Genomic DNA, 22,490 nt, shown 5'->3' with positions numbered 1-22,490 from the left:
GAACTGGAGTTAATAAAGTGGTTCTTATCTTGCAGATGCTACTTTCGTCAGAAGAGTAGAAACGAAGAGGTATCAATAACAATTTCTTGCCATTACCAATGACCTCATTGTCGTAACCGTTAGTTAGTCCTTAACGCACGTTCAAATGCCCGTGTCATCTCTTCAGTGATGGACACCCCCCATACTTTATCTCGTGTTATTTTTGTCCCACTCAAAGCCTCAAGGTTGCTGTTTTCATTATTTCAATCTCTGCTCTGTGCATAAGAAAATACGAAATCGGACATCATTGATATCAACTATTATTAACGTAACATTTATTGAGTAATTTCAGAAGCATATATTCTGTTAATTTAAACCATAGGATGCTGTCCTACTTAAATAGCTCGATCCAACCCTTTCACTAAAAGTGGCCAAAAATCCAAATAAGATAAAAATCCCAGATTTCTTTGTGAAAAATGTTAAAATACAAATAGTACTCTGTCAAAGTACTGCCAAAGCCTAAAAGTTTCGTTAGAATGGTCCAACCTCAGGATATTTTCCACAAATCCAGAAGTTAGGATCACCTTACAGGAAAGAAGGTCATCTTTCATTATATCAGTGAAAGGAGTAACACGGATTTCACCAACAAAAGTGTTTATTTTTCTTTAATTTCAAAAGTTTGATAAATTATTTAGTACTTCATTATCTGTGTTATGACATTCTCCATTTGTTCAGTTCACAACACAAGAAGTGCGAGAGAAAACCATCAGAGAACAGGAGACTCTGTATAACGCTGAAATGAACAGGTAACTTATTTTGTTTTGACGCCAATGATCAACATGTAGGCAATGATAAGACCTCTTACTTTAATCAACAACCATGACATTTTTCACTTACTGTCAATATTAATTCACTCAGCGGAGGTCGGGAGAATTTTAATTCATAAAAGGATGTGATCGCCATAGGTGGATTCTTCTATTATTTTAAAAGATTCTCTTTACTGCTGCCATAGTGGTGTCAATTTTGATGTATGGACAGTTGAACCGTCTTGCTAGTCTTAAGCATTTCTGCTGACGAGAAGCTTGACACGTGAAGTAAACGTCGTAGCCAGTCAGAACTCTTGGTTTTGTTGATCGACCATCCCGAAAGCCATATTTAAACCGAATGACTTGAATATTAAAAAAGATAAACGTTAGCCTGCGAGCAAGCTCTTCATCTGAGAGAGTAACGATGTCCCTCGTGAAGAACAGCGCGCGAAATGAGGCACAAATGCAAAGGGCGGGAAAAGATAGAGATATCTACGTTTCTTCCGCTTCTCGCGGCTTCGCTGCTCGCTCGCACGTTCTCTCGCGGCACTGTTTGCTTGCCGCTCATAATGTAGAGCTTGCTCGCAAATCAGAATTCCAAACATTTCACTCAGATGACGTCATAAGGTAATGTTACTGGGCATTCACCATCTAAGGTCGTGCTGTACTTTTCAAGTAAGCTATTTAATGCACGAAAACTTCTATGTGCAGTGTTTGCGCGTGGTCAGCGAGATTATCGCTTTAACAGGATAAGTCGCTAATACCTCTTTCCCCAACCCTCCCTCAAAACCCTCAGTTTCTTTAACTAAGCCTGGCCTTTGTATTACTTTTTGTTTACCAGTCTGCGAATGGAGCTAGAAGAGATGAAGAGGCAACTGCATGTGAAATCAAAAAGTACAGAAAAAGCGTCTACTATTATCACCCCTCAAGGGAGCGATCTCTCCTTAACACGAGACGAAAAACAGGAGTATAGAAATGTAGAATCCAGCTCGCGGATTCCTGGGAGAGCTGTGATAGCTGACTCGCCGGTCGAACCAAAACACGACGACATGCAAGACCCCGCAAACTGTGTTATATCTTGAGATAATGTGAAGTTAACGAGAGGATGGGTAGGGTGTAAACAAGGGGCCCTCATGAAGTGGACTGTAAAAGGCAGTAATCAGACGCAAATATAATGGCTGTTGCATGTCCTCCGCATCAATCTACAAGTTATGACCCGAAAGAGTGGACAGAATAGACTGGAAATGCCGAATTTAAATTTTGTTTTTGGCTCCCTTTAATTTGAATAATCATTTAATGGAAAGGCGTCTAATGACTCTGCCCAGCACAAACTACTGCCCAGGAACTTACAGACGTACCTTAGCAGTCAACTCAGTAGCACCTTGCACCGCATTAGCCATACCACATCAAAGCTCACGTGGATAGCTGTCATCTACTCAAGCTTTGACTTGAAGAGTGTAAATGTTCCTGCCAGTTGGGGTGAGGAGGAGAAATTTGTGTTGTTTTTCTTAAATAAGATGATTTTAAAAGACGAAAACGCCGTTAATAAACACTACTTACCACTTCTGCGCGCAAATTGTTTTGTTAAGGAAAGTTTTTGTTTGATGTTACTTCCTCCGCCTTATGTCAGCGTTGTACTAAACCAGTGACGCATTTTGAGTGAATGTCGCGTAACAATTTTTGTGTCCAAAGTCTCTTCTTTCAGCACAAAATCGCTAGTTTAGTCATGGCTTAACTCCTCTGTTTAAATTAAAAAGAGCTGCATGGTCATATCCATCATACTCAAATGGTACCAACTTTTGCATACCCTTTCTTGACACTTTTCCACAAAATACTGGTCATTTTTCCCACTACCCTCCTCACTATTGAAGGCGTATTTTGCATCAGCCAGGTGAAAACAAAAAAAAACAAACGGAACGGAACGTTCTTCGAGTATGGTGGTTATGGCACTTCCCTCTGAATAGTTTCCTTTGCTTCCCGTACAATGAAATTCGTCAGAACAGGTTTATTTCAGAACTTTTATTATATTTTTGTGTTACTTTTATGTTGAGTAAAGATTGAAGTTGTCACTCGTATGAGCTAAACCACATTCGGTTTTTCCGTGCATTTATGATTACCCACCATTTGCACGAGACCATAATGCACCTTGTTTGCCCCCACCCCCACCCCCGAAGTTTTTAATAACCATTGTTCCTTATTTCTCCTTGGTATTACAGTCGCCCTAAGAGAAATCGAAGACAATATTTATTCCAAATTTTGGGGGGTAAACAAGGTACATTATGGTCTCGGTGAAAATGGTTTATGGAATAAAATAAGTTGCGACATTGTTCACTTTCTTCCACTGCTTTGTGTATACCCTTGCCAAGCATGTCTCAACAACACAGGACACAAATTTCTACCTTTTTACTTGTTTTGTTCCAGTTCAAAGAGCTTGAAGGCCCCCACACATGTGAGAGTTGAGAATTACTTTCGGCTGAAAAATCACCATGGCTCTCACAGGCTCCTAGGGCCACGAGATTAACAAGTAATTATGAAATAAATGATGACTTCAAGGATGTCTTATGCATACTTATTTTTGTGTTTGGTCATAAAAGCATTTTCTAGATATCGCTACCCTTCACCCTTTAAGGCCCTCATTATTAAAATTCAGGGGCGGATGCATGATATTCAGAAGAAAGTGCCCATTTCACTTACCAATTGCTGTTTAAAAAAAAAGGTGCTGATTTTTAAGCTCGGTGAATCTCTATACGTGGATAGAGCGCCCACCCTGTGATCGAAAGGGCATGGGTTCGAATCCTCTCGGGATAACAAGATTTATTTTTTGTCCCTCACTCGTGACATTATCACTTCTTTCATATACACTCATGCTGGCTCGCCTGGTCTGCCTTTTAGGCTCCTGACTCATGTGCTCAGCAGCTATGCACATTTCTTGGAACAATAGAAAGGGTCTAGAAAGTTTTTGCAAGAGAAAACAAGTTTAATCCCCCCAAAATTTTTTACACCAATATGGCCGCTGTTCAATCGCTTTGTGCACCAACATGGCCGCCATAACGTCATTTGATAAATACAGTTGACTCCCGATAACTCGAACCAATGTCGATTTCCCCTGGATTTCCTTCTTACATTTACTGTAATTTTACCCCCGGTAACTCGAACCTCCCGCTAACTCGAAGTAATTTTTGTTTCCCTTCAGATCATTTCTACATAATTCCACCCTCGATAACTCGAACCATGTTATAAGCGCGTGACAAGTCGGGGAAAAAACCGTGTACTGAAGTTCGAAACGTTGAATTTATTTCAAAAGAATCGTGTCAATTCTTGGTCTTTACTATTTTTTCACTCCAGGTCAAATTCAGTGTCCACTCCCGTTTACATTGTTGCTTAATTGCATTCCCTCTCCGTCGATTTGCTTGTTTCCTTACTTCCAGTGATTTGCTTCAAACTCCCGATAAGTCGAACTTTTTTCGATTTCCCTTGAAGGTTCGAGTTATCGGGAGTCCACTGTAATGATTTCCGAGAAAAAGACCCACCCCCGCCCCCTCCCCTCCGCACCCCTGTAAATCCCAATACCAATATTCACACCTTCCGAAGCTGTGTCGGCCTTCGGCCAAAACCGAAAATTCCGGTCCCGCCACACGCGAGAAAAACCTCTGGTACCCAGGGTAACTCTCCTTACGTTTTGTCGACAGCTTGTCGTTTATGATGGTCGTTTTCGTTATTCTTATGACATTTATGTTAGATGAGACGGTGATATGCAATATTTGTCACTATTACCACTACTGTGGTTCAGCGGGTATTTTAAAAACGGTGCCAGGGGCCGCGCGAAGCCGAGGGGCCACAGGGTGTCTTCTGCTACAAAGCTTGAAAATTGATACAATAAAGTCCACGCTAAAATCCTAAAATTCACACATGATTCACAGTCTTTGAATCACGATATCTCGGCTGTCTTGTGTCCAACGTTTTGCAAAAAACATCATTTGTATTTGTTGGAGATTTCTTCGCATTGAAGTATTTCGTCAGCGGTTTTTTGCTGGGTTCAACTTCAACTTATATAAACAACATGTTCGGTCCTTCTCACCGCGTGACTCATCTACGCGGGGATTTTGCAGGCCTACACGCTCACTACTCATCCAAAACATGCTACTTCTACTATAAAAACACGGTACAACAGGGATGTCAACAAGTCAGCTGGTAAGTAAAGTATACTGTGGCTGAGCAAGGCCACTTGCGACTTTTGAGTTCCGAGTTCAGTGTCAGTGCCAACTTTCTAAATGTGACCAATGATCTGTTGAAAATGTAACTGATCAATTTTTTTGCCTCAAAATAATATTAGTTTATACACTCAAATAAAAGTGGGGCGAGGTTTGCACAAGTTTGATATCGTGAAAAAAGAAGGAGAAACGAAGTGTGAACTTCTGTTCAACAGTTAAGTCCCTGGTTCGAGTTCTGTGTAGTGGGTCTCGTTAGAATGACTGAATTCCTCGCTTAGTCATATTCTTCATCTTATAATAGTAGAATGTATGGACGAGAATTACGCTCGTTATAGCGAATATATTTTGCCAGATCCTCAGCCCTTCGTTATGTGGTGTTACTTATCTCAGTAGGTCTCACTCTAAGTGTTCGTTCATAGGTCTGACTCAGTCACGCCTTCCCCAAACGTTTTTGAGTCTTTCCCAAACCGTATTTTGAGTCTTTCGCAAACGTTTTTTTACAAATATGATTAATTTAGAGTCCTTCCTCGTTTGTATAATATAACTGGAGGTTCCAGTTAGGTCTTTCGTATTGACGGGTTGTATTTTTTTTCAGTTGTGACTGTTTCATAAGATTGTTTTTATTCTGATGGTCGATACTGCGTGACAAAAAGGGCAAAATGTTTTTTTTTTTCCTCTCCCTCTTTCTTAGCTTTAAGGTTTCTTTGGAGTGCTTTTGTTCATTAATTACAGCATGAAGAGAGTATTAAGTTTTATGGAAAAATTTCCCTATCTAGGTGCTTTTGAAATTCTTCTAGTCTTTCCTTGAAATCCGCCTGCTTGAGAAGAATTTGTTTGGAGTGGTCAGAGTGCTTGACCCCTACAAGGTGGCAAGGTGACGGCAAATGTGTTATAGCTTCATCTTTTTGTGGTCCCACGTCACGAACAAGCGTACTATGAAATCTTTCCCGTTTGTACGCAACTGTATCGAGAAATCAGACTGGAGATTTGGTTTTCAGAGATTTCCGCTGTGAATTTAATAGTACGCTGGCCTTAGCTTTTCAAACGGTGGATAACGCTATCCACTGCCGAAATAAATCACTACCCATTGGATAACGCAATTGTTTTCCCCAACAATTATCCGCTGTTAGGGCTATCCAATATTTGAACAACCGTGGCTTGGTGATTATCTGCTTTTATTGTATAAGTACTGAGATTTACTCAGAATGACAGTGTAGAAAATATCGTTCTGTTTTTAGTCACAGCCAATCAGCGAAGCGAACGGTGAACTTTCACTAGTGAAAAATTATCGTTCGGAGCGTCTGATTGGCCGAAGGATATTTTTTTGTGGATAAAAATCGTACACACTCACCAACCATGAAGTAATTAATCTCTATGTTGGCAATATGCTGTGTTCAAGTGATTCACTCTCTTGGGCCACGCTGACACAGCACCGGACAAATCTTCCATCGGACATGCACTTTGTTCATACAGGACTGTTCAATATTTTCGCTATGTTTACACGGAGCTTTGAGCGGTGGTTCCGTGTGAACGGAACACCTTAACGTACGAATTTTCAACGGGTCCAGTGCGTAGCCTTGCGGTCGCTTATAAAAAAACGTCTGCATGTTCGAAGGGAGCCAGATGTCAGCTTCAATACAATAGATATGCGCAAATGTTTCAGCCAGCATGCATGTTGTTCCTTTCTTCGCCTTCCTGTAGATTTCTGTGATTTTCTTCAGAGATTGAAGCCTGAGATCAGATCATTCTATACTGACTATACTGATGAAGTGGTACTCGATTGAAATCAAAGCAATTCTCTTTCGTTGCTGTGTGGTCACGTGGTAACGCTTTAACAGCCCATAGAATATCTACTGCAATCTTGGTCACATGGATCTTTTTCAAACTAGCGGCCATTTAGAACTAAAGTAGCTTCATTAAAATTTGGCCACTCTCACTCCCCCCGCCTTCTCCAAGAAAAAAATAATTTCGGGGGGAATGAACACTGGCTCACTTTTTCGGTTGGTAGTCTAGTCTACCCGGAACTGAGAATCGTTCTGATTCTGCGCCTGAAATCGAGAAGTGCCTTGCCCTTCATGCAACTGCTCTTCTCTTCATAACGAAAGAATCAGTTGCACAGAAACAAAATACGTTCTAAATTCCGCTTTTGAAACGATTTGAAATTAAAATGACTTACTTTTGGTTTGTGTTGTGTGTTTTACAGCCAGTTCGCTTGCAGAGCCATTTCGAAGCCATTTTGGAGAGTTTTTAGTCTGATTTCGAGTGGCTTCCAAATGGCTCTTACTAGAAGCGAGCTGACTGTTAAACCCGCTACACAAACAAAAGGTGAGTCATTTTTATTTCGAATCTTTTCAAAAAGCGGAATTTAGAACGTATTTAGTTTGTTTTCATACATTCACTTATAAAATTCAAATTTCAACGATTTCCCTTAAAGCCTGGGCTGCCTGTGACTATACCTTCCACTTAAAGTCTTCAAGCTCTATTACCAGTCCTCTTCTTTTTTCCCTGTTCCCTGCTTTTGTCAATTTTCTTCGTGAACTGGAATCTAGAAATATTACCAGTGCCAGATCCAGACCTTGAGTTAAGAGGGGGAGGGAAGGGAGGGGGGGCGGTCATCCAGACTTTTAGAAAAGGGGGGCGGGCCAGTCTCCAAAAAAAATGTTTTTCGGCCCTCGGGGCTCCTGGATCCGCCACTGAATACTTTCCAGATATTTAGGCTGATAAGTGACACTTCTTTTCTGTCCTTTTTTGTTTCAGATATTCCCTACCAGTTTATTCGCTATAAAATGTTTTCTCAGGTGAGTATTTGTTTGTTTTATGCATGTGTGCTCGTGTTTTGTTTCAATTAATCCTTCGGCAGCTGTATCATTATCGAAATTTCGTAAAATTAATCTTGATGCTAAAAAAGGACGGTCAAGAAACTTCATGCAAATTTTCTCTACTACTTCCCGTTAGAGCGATTTTCGTATGACCTTGAAATGAAAACGCGCGAACAAAACAGAAACAACAAACGAAGGAAATAGAGCGATTTGATTGGTTTATCGAACGGATACAAACGCGGGTGGCTTTTGGTTGGTTAAGCGAACGTTCGGGTGATAAAACTTCATGCCCGAGAACTTTCTAGAAATCAATGGATACTTCGCTTTGACGTCATACTGCAACACGATATGGCCAATCGAACAATGTCTTCTCCATTTTAGGGTTTTCTTTGGCGGGAAAACGAAGAGTCCATGTTTTGATCTTTTCATCCATTGGCTCATGAAACAGATGACGAACACTTGCCGAAACCATTTTCAAGGTCATACGAAAATCGCTCTAAACGTTTTCAAAATTGCAACGTTTTAAGCTAAAAAATAGTAAGCTCCTATAAACATAAAACGACATTGTGTTGCACATAAGTCTTTCTTATTGCAAATTTTGTTTGTATAGAAACTCTCTTGAATACTAAAATGATTTTGACGCTTTATTGATAACCAGGAATCTAAAAAGAATTTTATGTAGTGGCTACGATACAGATAACAATGGGTAATTATTACGCTTTGTGCAATAAGCGAGATAATTTTTATAGATTGTCTGATACCAGTAGGCGGTTTTCTTGGGTTGATTTGACAAGAGTTTTTAATTTGTGAAACGTGAAGCAAATATATGATTTGAAACCTCGTATCAGGGTGAATCAATTTTGTAACAACAAAAGGAAATATATTCGATGTTTTTTCAGAATCGGCTTGAAAATAAATACAAGAACTTGTTGAGATCGGAAACTCCATGGCCAGTTTAATTAAGTTTCTCTCAAAGACAATTCTGTGTGTGTTTTTTTATTCAAAACTGGCAATTCTCACCTGCATCTGAAGGCTATTGATTGAAAGAAGGAAAGGCGGGCTGTCTGAGCAATTATTTATGGATAGAAAAGGAAAATAACGCCAGCCATATCGTACAATCACGTCGCTGGAATTCATAATGTTTGATCAGAGCTTCACCTATCGACGTTAAAGAGACAGAGAGAAAAACATGTGTTTGACGGGTCTGAAAATGAAGGGTTTTTCAAAGGCAAAAAAGGTTTCGGGTTATGTATTGACCTGTTCGCTACGCCTTCGTTGCTTTTTTCGAAAGTGTGGATAATGGTCTATCGACAGAGCTTAATTTAATCTTTTCCCTAGTCTTAATTTTTTGTTCCCTTCGAGGAGGAAATCTACCGTTAATATTTTTTAACTTTTAATTAGTGCTACATCATAGCTTTCGCAGTTGCATATCGTAGAACAAATAATTAAATACTGCCAGTTCAAATAGCTGACATAGATGTGCAAAAAGTGACAAAGCTCTGGGTTAAGACAAATGATGTTTGATTATGCTTTGCTTCGCTCGAGACTTTGGTTTTTACTACAGGAGAAAGGCTAAAGCCTTTAATGGAACTTTCTCAAGTTCGAGAGCGGTTGTATTTGTTGATTAATGTCAAATCTCGCTGGAGAAAAGGGCGCGGACCTAACGTTGTTTTGTTTGCTTTGACTTTTATACATATAGATACCTAACATTATTGTGAACAAACCGTGGGGTAATAACTATTATTTTTTGGCTCCATTTGCGGGGAATTTTTCTGTTTTACTTCGAAGATTACAACGGAAGACCTACAGACGGCCATAAACAGCAGATTTGTTTTTATCAACCTTCTTGCGCCCTTCCTGAGGATGAACTCATGACAGTACCAAAAAAAAATATGCTTCTGCTAAAAGTTGAGCATAAAAAATGAACTAAAATCTGATACTTGATATATTTTATTGTATATTTGATCGCTGCATTAGTGGAATTGTAGAAATTTTATTCAACAAAGATCGGTTTAAAATTTCGTTGCAGTACAGATTGGAAGCGGTTTTAGCTTTTAGGTGGCCTGAGGCCAGTTTCTCGAAAGTCCCGCGGTAACGTTTCGGGCCCGAAAAGCTGTTTTATGTTTGTCTTGTTGGTATTCAATATCAAAGTTTCAATAATTTTGAAAATGATACAATGAAGCTATCAGTTAACGAAGCAAAATTGAGTGGTTTGAGAGCCAGGAACTGTGCAACTTCTCAACAGGTTCGGAGTTTAAAGTACGGTTGCCTTCGGGTCCGAAAAGTTACCGGGCCTTTCGAGAAACGGGCCCCTGGCGTAATGTTAATAAAGTGTACGAAACAGATTAGAAAAACAGCGCATTTAGCGGTAAAATCAAGTGCGACCTACTGTACATTTCGCCCAATGTATCGATTTTTTAAGGCGGGATTAAAACGACTTATCGAAAGTGTGCTCTTCAATTTGTCGTGCACATAGTTTTCAGTTGAAAGTAATAAAATCATAAGGGCACTCGCTTGCGAGCAAATTATGTGTATTTAGCACTACGATATTGATCACAAAGCGCCAATTGACTATTGCTCTATTTCTTCGTCTTCGAACAGTCCCGGCACAGCATGTGATTAAGTTTCGCAGGTGGACTTGATTGTGTAAATGTTCCTTCTTTTTCAGACATACTCATTGTCGTGGCAGCCAATCACGCTTCGTAAAGAGTTTCTCCAAAATTAACATAAAACAGCCATGTAAGGCTCAAATGAGTAAACTGAAATAATTGGAGCACAAGGCAAGATGCGCTAAACGAAATACATTGAGCCCGGATGATTTAAGGTTTTATGGGTTGAAAGTGTTAAAATGCTGCGTCTATAGCTCGAAATGAAGAAAAACCTTGGTTCTACGAGGGTTTCCCCTTCAACTGTTAAATGGAGCGAGGAAGTTGAACGCGCCGAGAGCGCCGGTAGGAAGAATATCGCTGTTATAGAGTTGGGTGAAAACTCGGAAGCTAGTTCCGTCCAGACCTTTAATACTGGAAACAGTTCTGCTCGCAGTCTCAATAGGAGCGTGTCGCAGTCAACCAAGATTAGTACTTCGAATGTGAAAGTTGCGTTTGCGAAAGATAATCCCCGAAACGATACACAAACCAGTAAAATACAACTCTTATTGTCATCAATAAGGCGAATTTTTTGTTTGCCTTCCTGCTTCAAGATAGAGTTTACATCTCGCCAACTGGAGAGCATTTATCAGCGTTATTACTGCCGACAGAAGCTAGATAGAATTTTGTATATAATTTGCCTGGATTTTATCGTGAACTTAAGCCTTATTGCAATGTACGCGGCTGCTGTGTTCAGGAAGTCAACTTTAACACAAGTCAACCAGCTTATTGTAACTTGTATATTCTGTGCGTTCAATCTTATTCTTATAATTCTATACCGTTTAAAACTTTTTCCTCCGAGAATTTTCTGCAGGTTGCCTTATATAGTATGGTTCACGGTCTTTTTTCAATTACAAGTGGATTTAGCCGTGGGTTATGATCCGTTAGTACCGAGTGACTCGATTGGCATGTTGGTTTTCTTCATGTTTATAACCAATGTTATACTGCCAGCAAGTCTTGCTTTGTGTACATCTCTAGCCCTTCTCGCGGGTATTGGACATATAATCATTACCAGCATCTTGGCTAAAGAAAATCGAGAATATTTTGCACATCAGGTAAGCTTTTTCTTCTTTTTTAATGTATCTTAGGTAAGGCAATTTCAACAAAAAACACATTTATTTCCGGAGTTGTTATTTTTATACACAAGCCCTTTAGAGTTCCTTTTTCTAATAGTGGCGAAAATCATATCTCAACCAAAGATTTATTTGCCATTATCAGTCCTAGTTTCTTCACCTTATAACGTAATCGCTGAGACGACTCTAAACAGCTAGCCTTTTTTCAAACGTTTACGTCAGTCTTTCGCTAATTATCGAATGATTATCAGTCCTTCCCAAATATATAGATTTTGACTATCTGTTTTGGTTTTGAGTTGATTCATGACCGATATATTAAAAACAAATCATTTTGTCTAATAATTTTCGGTAACAGAAGCTTTAAAAGAATTTTCGAGGCTCGGTTGACTACTTTTCCGATCATTTTTTCCGCTCTGGGGAAATATTAAATATCAGTTCGTTTTACTCGAACATCGAAAATTTTTTTAAGATCACCCCCAAAAGAGCATTCCCTTAAACTGTATTTCTGAAATAAGGAAGAACGATTGAAGACGCATGAAACCGCAAAACAAAACCTGTCCAGAGTTATTCTTTTGAAGGGGGCTTCTCACTTAATATTAATGATGTACTGTTCAAGGTTTGAAATATTTACACTGTTGAAATCCTCAAAGTTAGCGACATTATGCAACACTTTTATTAATGTAAATAAAAAACATCCTGTATTTCACAAAAGCGTTCGCCTCTTCCACAAAGTAAATCTGATTCTTGTTTTCAGGCTTGCTTGCATCAGTTCGCTTTTATGGCGTTCTCAGGTCGGTCTATCGAAATAGTCTCCGCCTGCTCGCATATCAAGCCACAGATACTGCTTAGTTTGTTAAATTCAAGCACATCAATACATCATTTCGCTCAATAACGTCCAAGTTCGATGTTAGCCACTTAATTTTATATACAAAGAAATTTTGGATATCGTGCCTGCTTCCAAATTTGACTACAGTCCTCCGGAACATTAAGTTTGAGTGCATGTAGCAACCGGTAGACGAAAATACAGCACAATAGGTTAATTTTGCGGTTTCGCATAATATATGCAAGTGGGGTATAAATGGTTCATTTTCGTTTCCCTGGCAACTGAGACAACATGCAATTATTCTTAAATGGAAGAAGAGCTTTTTTTTTCCTGAAAAAGATACGCATTGAGTACTTCGAGGAATAAAAGGCAATAATTTGTCGCTGTCGTGGGCCTAACCTCAGAACTTTCGGCCAAGAAATAAGGCAACAGATTTGCTGTATTCATTTGGCTGTTTATCTTAATTTTCTGTGAAATTTTGATGAATATCTCTTCGAGGTTGATTGTATTTACTTAATCTATGATGTATGTTCTGCATGTCGCTCGTAGTTGCAGCTTACTGCGTCATTTGCATGCATTAGTCAATCGTGCGCCATTAGTAGTGTAGATTAAAAATGACAACATACACGAACAGGAATATAAAGGTGTTTGAATAAAGAACTAAATTCTAACGGCATTTACGTAGGATTCTCGAGCACAATTTCGGCCTTAGATTCCCCTGTAACATTTAGCGCTATTTTTTCGTACAAATTTTCGTGCACATATTCTGATTATGATCTCTTTTGTCTTTCGTCTTTAGTTTATTCTGCCCCTCTTCCATGAATACTTGCGTTTCCTGTTAAACCAAAAACTAAAGGATTCTAGTTTCAGTTGATCAATCAAAAATTGTAATTTTTTTCAGTGACCTATTTGATGCTGTGTTTTATCGACTAGCGAAAAATTTTTATTAATATCCTTTATATTCATTTTCTTGCATCATGTCAACAAGGATGTTTGATCCCTTATAAGGTCTATTTGAAGCAATTTTATTGCGATCTACAAGAGTCAGATAATATTATGTAATCATCAACATGATCCGTTATTACAGTTTATTCAAACTGTTTTCACGCGCCCTTGTTATAAAGTTAACTCCCATTTGTTCCTCTCCAATAGCATACATTTTGGGCCACACTTGCCCCCTGGTCCATGGCTTTGAAGAATTAAAACGTCTCATTTTCAGATTCAAAATTTGCGGGTTGCATGTGAAGCAGACCCTCAATGAGATAAAAATTGAATTTAAGAGATGGCAATGGCAGCACCGCCGTTAGAGTTTCTTTTTCTCGGCTCTATTTCCTGTTCAAAAGGGTTTAAATAAAAGAACTTTGAAAAAATTTAAATGCTAAATAAGAGTCGTGAATATTTGCAACTAACGACCAAGGCGGAAACCCAAAGAAAAACGTTGCATTCATAAAAATAATTCGCACTCTTTTAATCCACGTTTTACTTTTTCACGTTGTTTAATTCAACTTCTGAGGTGTTCAGAAGCAAAATCTGTTATAGGTTGGAAGTTCAAATAGAGGAGATGCAAATTGACATGCAATCGTCGTACTCAAGAACTTACATTTGACCATTGAACGTTTCTGTTACCCTTATAAGGATACACAGAGGTACCAAAATATTATACGTGCATGTAGAAGCATTCTAGGACTTGCCCAAAAAGACGAGCTACATAAACCAAGAGGGCACTGAGTATGAAAACGTATGCGATCGAAGCGAGAAAACCGAGGGCCAATTGCAGGGAAGGATTCGGGATGAGTGAAAGCTTGGTCTTCGGGATATTCTGTAACTGAAAGGTCTCAAAAAAAGTCTCAGACATTGTTGCTGATAAAACCTATGTATATGTCGTGTCTTTCTGCAGTTCGTCGCATATGGTCGTAAGTTTTCTTTAAAAAGTAAATGCGTGCGATCGATTGCTGGCTAATCCCTAAACAGAGCATTGAGAAGGATTAATGACTGATCCTTTCCTTTGTGAGGTCGTGGAGTTACACGTGCGCACGAATGCTTCGTACATCTCAGCATTGTATTTTAGCCAGGGTTGCAGATGTGAACGTGATCGGACATGCGATCACCGCTAGATTCAACTTCAGTTACATATTCTTATTCGAGAATACGGCGAAATCAAGTAAAAGTCACGTTTTTGCCTTGGATACGCCACGGAACTTACAATTAAGTTATTTAAATTTTTATGACAGCAGTACTATATTTTTTTCTTTCTCATTCTTAAGAGATATAAGATATGACGTAAATTATTAAAACATTTATTGTCCTGGAGTAATTTCGCGTTTATTTTCATTTTACCAAAATGCAAAACATCTTTATCATTATTAACTTGGGCCGCGTGGTAGTTTTCTTTTCAAACAGTGCTGACCAACTTCAAATCTCAAATCTACCGCACGAACCACGAAAATGACGAAAATCGCTCCAAAGTGACCACTTAACATGTCGCTTAAGGTTTTGCCATGACACTGCGTTCACTTTGCAGATTAATAGCTGAAAGATCTCTAGGAAACAAGGATATGACTTAGAATTTTTGATAAGAACGGTTAACATATGTATTTTTCGTTTTTTATTTGTTCCAGCTTATTTAAAAATGTTAGCAATCCATCTGAAACGGTTAAGTTATAAAACCAGTACAGTATCTTAAAGAAACTAGCTGAATATTGACGGACGAGATAAAAATCAAATGCTTCTTTAGTATATTACACTCCTAGACATAATGGGTTTCAGCCTAGACTCAAAAACTAACAACTAAGAATTTCCGCTTTTTATCAGCTTGATGGAACCTGTGAAAGGATTTAAAAATCTTTTCTCATTTGCATTTCTTTGCCTTTGTATTGTTTATCGACGTTACTCAAAAGAAAGCTCCAAACGATAATACATGCCGAAACTTTGGTTGCTTCCGGAAAGTAGAAGTTAAAGCTTTGAGAGAAAAAGTTGATCATGTAGCCTCCACGAACCTAAAATTTACCCGCTCAAAGACTTCTTTTTCTTTTGTCAGTATTATAGATACATTAAAGTTTTTTCACAGCTGACGTTACAGGATTTCTCAAAGGGCAACAGATCAGATGAGTCGTTTCCTTTTTTCAGACCATTTAAAACTGTGATAAATAATCAGTGAGTTTTTCACGCGGAATCTCTCCTATCCTTTAAATTGATAATGCTCGTCTTTTGTGTAATTGAAACTCAATATTCTTTCTGTGTTTCAAAAGATCCACTTTTGGACTGAAATTCGTCAGTTGTTGTTTCTGGAAATGATTACTGGGTGAACTATAATAACCGGCCTGACAGGTGGTTGGTCACGTGATACAAGCTTTGTTGATTGTTGCCCGTTGCCTTGATTGCTTTCCAGCAAGCTTTTTTTTGCACCAAAAACCAAAACCAAAACCAAACTAACGGTTTTAAGAGAAGTTTACACTTAACAGCTTCAAGAACTAATAAACCTGTGGCCGTCTTAGTGTCTCCAACCGACTGGACACGCTTTCCGGACCGTTTTTAAATTCAGAAGTGTTAGTTTTGTTTTGGTGGCGAAAACAGGAGTGCCGTCAATCCCCGCTTTACCGACACCCCGTTAATACCGACAGTTTGCTTTGTCCGTGGGGAAAAAAAGCCCTTACACTTACTCTAAATTCAACCCTCTTAATATGGGTACCCTGTTAATAAGGACACTTTTCATAGCCCCCTCAGTGCCGTCCGTATTAACGTGGTTTGACTGCACCATGTATGGCGTCGACACCGAAACTCAACCTCAGGCATATCGGTGGGAGGCGATGGGCCATCTCCCCGTAGATGATATTAGCTGCAAAGGGTTATTTGAAAGTAATTTTAGAGTTAAGGTAGGCTGGAATTTTCGGCTATTTCACGAGTGCAAGTGTTCGACGCGACATGTTGGTAAAGAAAAATAATTACCCTTAAAATCTTTATTGTATGTTTGTGTCACCTCATAGTTTCTCTACGTGAATTTCTGGTGCAATTCAGCGCGCAAAGTGTTTATTTTATTTGGTTTTTAATTTAATAATCGCCAAGCTAGAAAGAGAGACAGGATGCATAATACGAACAACAGGACAACTTTTATCCATATTAACCATGTTTTTAGTTTGTCAATCATTATTCCTTATTTCCTGGATGTCAAGCGGAGTCACTTTTAAATGACAAATATGTAGAACTGTTTGTATTTCATTAATACTCACAAAAGTGACTATATTCTTTTAGTCATTTTGACATTCTCTCTGTTTGTTTGAATTGAAAATGCATCACGTTCCACGTAATTAATGTTTTAGAATGCAATTTGTATTCAAACTCACTAACGTAATATCAGTGAACATACCACTGATATAAATGGTATGCGGGACATGTTTCATAAGACATTTTTATACAAAAAATGTCTCTATAGCAGAAACAAAGCGCGAATTTTTAAGGAATATATATGTTGTAGTTAATTTTTTATCTCAGGTAATTTTTGTTTTCCTTTTGTTTTTGGGCATGGTAATGTATGCTAATGAAGTTTAAACAAAGGAAAAAATAAAAATTACCTGAAATGAAAAATTAACTACAACATATATTTAACCCTTCTATGGTTTTTTCATATCATTATGGTGCCATTTTTACAATGCATCAAATAAAAACTCCTTGTGATCGATGTTACAAGACTCCAGGATACTAGATGATTACCTCAATGAATTCTCTCGATATATTGACAACATGTCTTCACTGATCTATTTTGTATGGTTCTTCTGAATCAAGTGATTGTCTGTTTGACAGTTGGTATGTTATGCTGTATTAAAATTTGCCTGACAGTCATTAGCTACCTGTCTGCCGTCATCGTTATCAAATTAGTTTCTTCCGTTTGGAAATAGGACAGGTGCAAAATGCCAGCAAAAACATTATTCCCAGTAAATACTGGGACGTCCTTTTTCGTCTCACATCATTAATGAGTTCTCGGGATGTTTTCGTGCCGACACGAGAACTTATTTGATTGGGCTATTGACTCAGAGGCAATGAGGGCGAGAGGAATAATTGTTTTAGTAAAATCCAACTAGTTGGTCAAAAATATCGAGAATAAAAAAATTTTAGCTAGTTAAAGCTAGAATTTAATCCTTTTTTGCCGCCTAAAAGCCCGCGCTTTTCGTTACTAGTGGGTTATAACATATAGCCTAGTAGTAGCTCCACCAATCAGAACGCAGCATTGATAATAGACCACTAGTTGGATTTTACTAAGATCCGATATGATCCGATCTGGCGCGAAAACACTTCCCGGTGTGAGTTTCGTGCCAGCGCAAAAGGTATCCGCTATAGTAGGAACGTAGCGAGACAGACAGCGGCGTTTATACACGTTCCTTGACTTATTATTTATCTTTTTAGATGGGTGCAAATATTCTCCTGTTTGTATGCAGCAATATTCTCGGCGCCATTGACTTTTACATAGCGGATAGAAAGCAGAGGCGATCTGTTCTGGAAACCCGACAGTCCTTAGAAGTGAAGATCGCTCTAGAATCAGAAAACCTTCAACAGGTGATCTGTCAGTTCGTTTATTTTAGTACTCATATTATCTTTGTACATATTATCTTTGTCCATATGCATCAACCAAAACACATATACCACTAAGTCTATCAAATATGTAGGGGATATTTCATGGCCGCTTGGAGATAAGAAGTTTCTCTTTCCTTGTTGTAAAATATTTCACTTGTTCGCTGCGGTCAAGCGAGTGAACGCCAAGCCGCGCGGCCATGTAAGGTTCTATGAATTTTACTATATAAACACCAATAAAATACCAAACCATTTCACTTTAATAGGTTTTTTTTTTGCTGCGAAAGCGTTTTATTTCGTAACGGTGAACTTTTTATGTGTGAAGATAACATGTTTTCTGGTAGCCTGCGTAGCAAGCGTTTCGGCTTGAGTTAATGGGCGAAAGCTGCAACAAGAGCTAGCTACCTCCTTTTTTTTTTTGCTCTCGCTCCAACTTTCGAGCAATAACTCGAGCGGAAACGCTTGCTACGCTGGCTAGTTTTCGCGCGAAAGCTCACTCGGTATAATATAAATATAGTAAAGACTTATACGATTTAAAGTCAATTGACCTAGTCACATTCCAAGAACTTTTTAAACTCTACCTGACTGCCGCGTATCATTTTACATAAGTACAAGTGAGAAGATGTGGTTAAAGAAGTTGCGTGTGTTCAGTTGGTCCTACTATAGTTGGCAAAATCCTGTTTCAGCAGAGGGGCTACACATCTCTACTGCGGAAACGTTTTGACAAGACATACACCAGGGGCCCGGTGGGTAGGGAAGATGATTCCAGGGGAGACATTCATTTTTATTTTTTCTGTCTTTTCAGAGAAGACTTCTACACTCTGTTCTTCCCAAACACGTCGCAACAGAAATGGCGAAAGATAATGCGGCGGAAGGTACAATGGCAAACGATGATCAGATGTTTAGAAACCTCTACATCAAAAGACACGAAGAATGCAGGTAACACGACTGATTCTGCCCGCTGTAAAATCCCGAAGGTTTCGTCCACACTTGTACCTTATCTTCTACAAACCCCTTCTTAAATTCGCTTCAAGGACCTTCGTCTACATTGACTTGACTGTAAATGTTGACAAATTATAGTGCGCTCAAATTGTCTCCGAAGTAGTTTAGTTCGTTCACGTTTTCTCTTGTGGACACATAAGCATGTATCTCTGTAAACGCCGACCTCGCTTCGTCTTCTCGTACCAAGACACTCTTGTTTACTTGCACTTGAGTGTTATGAAATCAATCAGTGAGAATTCGGGTGAAGATATTATGGCTTATCTAATTCCAAATCTACATAGATGAAACAAACAATCAATAATTCATTCAGTCAATCAATAATTAACAGTTTCTTCGTCTACCATTCCGGCTCGAACAGGAATTTGGAAGTGTGGTTTTTAAGGATAGGGGAAAATCGGAGTAAAAAACATCTTGGAGAGAAGGGAGAGAACCGACAACAAATTCAACACACATATGTTGCCTCTTACCCGCGGACGGTTTTCATGGTTCTAGTGGGGCCGTACACGTTTGTAAAGGTGGGGGGGGGGGGGGAGGGGAGCATTTTCCTGAAGCAACTGAGGATTAATTTTTGAATACTGAGGCAGAAGTTTCTTGAGCCAGACACTCGAAAAAGAATCGGTAATCTCGTTCCGTTTGGCGAGTGAAAACTATTTGGGCTATAGACACGCATTCTAATTTCCGCCGTTTGTCCTTTTCAGCATTTTGTTCGCAGATATTGTTGGATTTACCGAACTCTCATCTAAATGTACTGCAGAAGAACTGATTATTACTCTGAACGAACTGTTTGCAAACTTTGACAAGATTGGAACGGTAAGTTAATGAAAGCAGGTTATCGTCATATTCCTCCATCGTGGTACAAGGGGGCGGGGGGGGGTTAAGTGTAAAGAGGTCAGTTTAATTAAAAAAAACCTCCTATGTATGTAAGTTCGTCGCGCACTCCATTATTAGGTGACCAATTTTTGATTATTTCTATTTTAGAAAAATAGGTGCCAAAGAATTAAAATTCTTGGCGACTGTTACTATTGCATCTCAGGCCTGGACGACAACAAAATGCATGCACAGTGTGCTGTGGAGATGGGAAGAGATATGATCGCTCACATTGCGTAAGTTGCTATTGAAACAGAGTAAAACTTTCACTTGCAGATAATTTGATGCAGAAATGATATATAAAAAGGTGTTCGAATAAACTAGTATTTTTATAATTTTGCTGTTTGTGAGATGAATAAGCAGCTAAAAGTCATTTAAAAGTCGATTTTCACGGTTTTCGAACAATTTTTTTTGTCGTGTACCAACAGCGTCAATTTTTTTAAAACAGTAATTGTAACACAACGAAGAGATTTGAGTAACGCTGTGTATCCTTTTTTTGCAGTAAAGTGCGCAGGCAAACTGGGGTGAAAACTCTAGACATGCGCGTTGGTATCCACACTGGGTCTGTGCTTGCGGGGGTGCTGGGTAAGATAAAGTGGCAGTTTGATGCTTGGTCAAATGACGTCACACTGGCGAACAGTATGGAGTCTGGAGGCATTCCGGGGTGGGTATAGGAATTCACCTTTCATAAAGCTCTAAGTAAAACTTCCACCACCCTCCAAGAGCTATACCTTGAGTCGTCTTGGGTTGGTTTGAGTACTTTATTCTCAAGTTATTTCGCGAGTATTAATTTCGCTAAAAATCGTGGGCTATATTTGGCGAGTATTTAATTTCACGATTTTTAGGGAAGGTAGAATTGGAGTGTATCAAATTTCGCGGTTTTTTCTATTCTTTAATATGTACAGGCAACTTTAGCCTCAAAACAGTAACAACAGAATTAATAATTTTATCGTAAACAACAGCAAACAAAGATAATAGGGACGTAAAGATCCAACGACGCGACGGCAATGTGAACGTCGCTTAAAAAGTGAATTTGCGTTCTTTCAGTCTATATCGCAATTATTCCTACACACTTACTTTGTCAAATGTAGGCCAACCCTCCTGGAGTTGAATTCCTAGGCACCATATCCAAGTTCACTAAGAGAAATAAAATTTCGTCGTTGCTTGATTACGCCCTCGGTAAAACGCGAAATTAGGCGTGTTCACGAAGTAGTTGTGCAAAAACGGGCAGAGAAATGTACAAAAAAACGTGATGCACGTGCAAAGTTGTTGTTTTGCTAATCAAACCTATTGGTTTTTGGATGTTCTCGTTACCGTCCTCGTCGTTGGATCTTACGGCCTGTTTACATGCAGTTCGGGGGACCCCAGGTAGGTGAAGTAACCCGCTTAGGTGGGGTAACCCGTTTGTCCATACAATCTCTCATTTTAATTTGATCACGTGTACATGATAGGTGGGGTGACCCGCCAGATTTTACCTCACCTACCTGGGGTCCCCCACCTCCCATGTAAACAGGCCCTTAAAGTCCCTAATTACAAAGAACTAACAGATGGAAAGTTTCATTCCCCCCCCCCTCCCTTTAGCAGCAGAGGGCAGTTCGGACAGCGAAAGTGATGCAGTAGAAGGCTGATGGGCAAAATCAACCAAAAAACTACTTAACTTGAAACTGAGACATGTTGGAATAACTGATAAAGCAACTGCTTGAATTTCGTTATTTTATGGATATGTATATGTCTGGTATTAAATTTCGCTTTTAATCTTCTCGAGTATTGAATTTCGTCCAGTTTCGAATTAAACATTACCGCCGAATACAAACATTAACGACCCATTCATACGAGGTTAGCCTCGACGTGAAGTAAAATATTCAGAAATTCCGGCAAGTTGGTGTTTGAAATTTGAATACATGTATACCAGAAACTCATACACAATAGACAGAGTAATGAACAGGTCTTTTTTTCGTTGGAATTTGTGAATATATTACTTCAGATGGAGGCTAAACCTGTAAAAAATGCGTCTTCACTTCTTTAATTCAGCGGTCTTTTCGAACTCGAAACTGGACTATTATCAAACTGATACATGTTCCCTGTCCTCATAATGTACAAAGTGTACAAAGTGGTTTTAACGTTAGAGTTTCAGCCGCGTCGCCGATAAGACCTTGGGGACGATATGCCCCTGGGCCTTGAGATCTGTGCAGTTTAGTTCAATCAAATGGAAACCATTACTTATTAAAGCTGCAGATTTCATAAAATTTGTATACATGTTGCTTCGCGCATAAAAAGGAGAAACTTTGAATATCTCAAATTTGGTATATATAAAATTAGACGAACGCTACTAACTATTTTGGATGTATATGTACATCCTTGACGTAAAACATTATACCCCTCTTTTTCAATTACGGCTACTGTAGAGGATACGAACATATGCATCGTCCCCTGACCGTGTTCTTTCTTCATAGCCGTGTTCACATATCAGAATCAACATATAACTGCGTTAAACTGGATTATGAGGTCGAGCCTGGGGAAGGTCACACAAGAAATGACTTCATTAAAGAAAAGGGCATCAAAACGTATTTGATAGTAAGACGGATTAACCATGGAGACGATAACAAGATTTGCGCTGGTGAAAGTCAGGTGTGTGCAAGAGCCCATTACCCCGAAGAGATGTATTTAATTCAGTTAAATGACTTTAACCTTTCAGTCTATTTA

General features: G+C 39.0%; 2 protein-coding genes across 5 annotated transcripts in view; both read left to right on the top strand.

Annotated features, from left to right (window-relative positions):
• The window catches only part of LOC140945195 (uncharacterized), a 36,614-nt gene extending 33,274 nt beyond the window's left edge, over positions 1-3,340 (top strand). The window contains exons 19-21 of the mRNA XM_073394248.1: positions 36-69; positions 715-785; positions 1,627-3,340. Of these exons, the coding sequence (XP_073250349.1) occupies positions 36-69; positions 715-785; positions 1,627-1,867 (346 nt within the window). The 3' untranslated portion in view covers positions 1,868-3,340. The remainder of the gene's footprint in view (positions 1-35; positions 70-714; positions 786-1,626) is intronic.
• A 1,428-nt stretch (positions 3,341-4,768) lies between these two features.
• Positions 4,769-22,490, top strand: part of LOC140946304 (adenylate cyclase type 3-like) — a 33,527-nt gene continuing 15,805 nt past the window's right edge. For 2 of the 4 annotated variants that reach the window (XM_073395399.1, XM_073395398.1), the window contains exons 1-7: positions 9,842-11,515; positions 17,754-17,903; positions 18,724-18,857; positions 19,619-19,730; positions 19,899-20,023; positions 20,290-20,451; positions 22,241-22,415. In XM_073395399.1, the coding sequence (XP_073251500.1) occupies positions 10,685-11,515; positions 17,754-17,903; positions 18,724-18,857; positions 19,619-19,730; positions 19,899-20,023; positions 20,290-20,451; positions 22,241-22,415 (1,689 nt within the window). In that variant the 5' untranslated portion in view covers positions 9,842-10,684. Of the gene's footprint in view, positions 4,977-7,753; positions 7,795-9,841; positions 11,516-16,144; positions 16,284-17,753; positions 17,904-18,723; positions 18,858-19,618; positions 19,731-19,898; positions 20,024-20,289; positions 20,452-22,240; positions 22,416-22,490 lie in introns of those variants that run through there. The other 2 variants (XM_073395400.1, XM_073395401.1) reach the window with 2 other exon arrangements.

Source organism: Porites lutea, chromosome 8 (assembly GCF_958299795.1).
Source record: "Porites lutea chromosome 8, jaPorLute2.1, whole genome shotgun sequence".
In the NCBI taxonomy this organism is placed as follows: domain Eukaryota; kingdom Metazoa; phylum Cnidaria; class Anthozoa; order Scleractinia; family Poritidae; genus Porites; species Porites lutea.
Note: the sequence above shows the minus strand (reverse complement) of the source record. Positions and strands in the feature narration are given on the sequence as shown.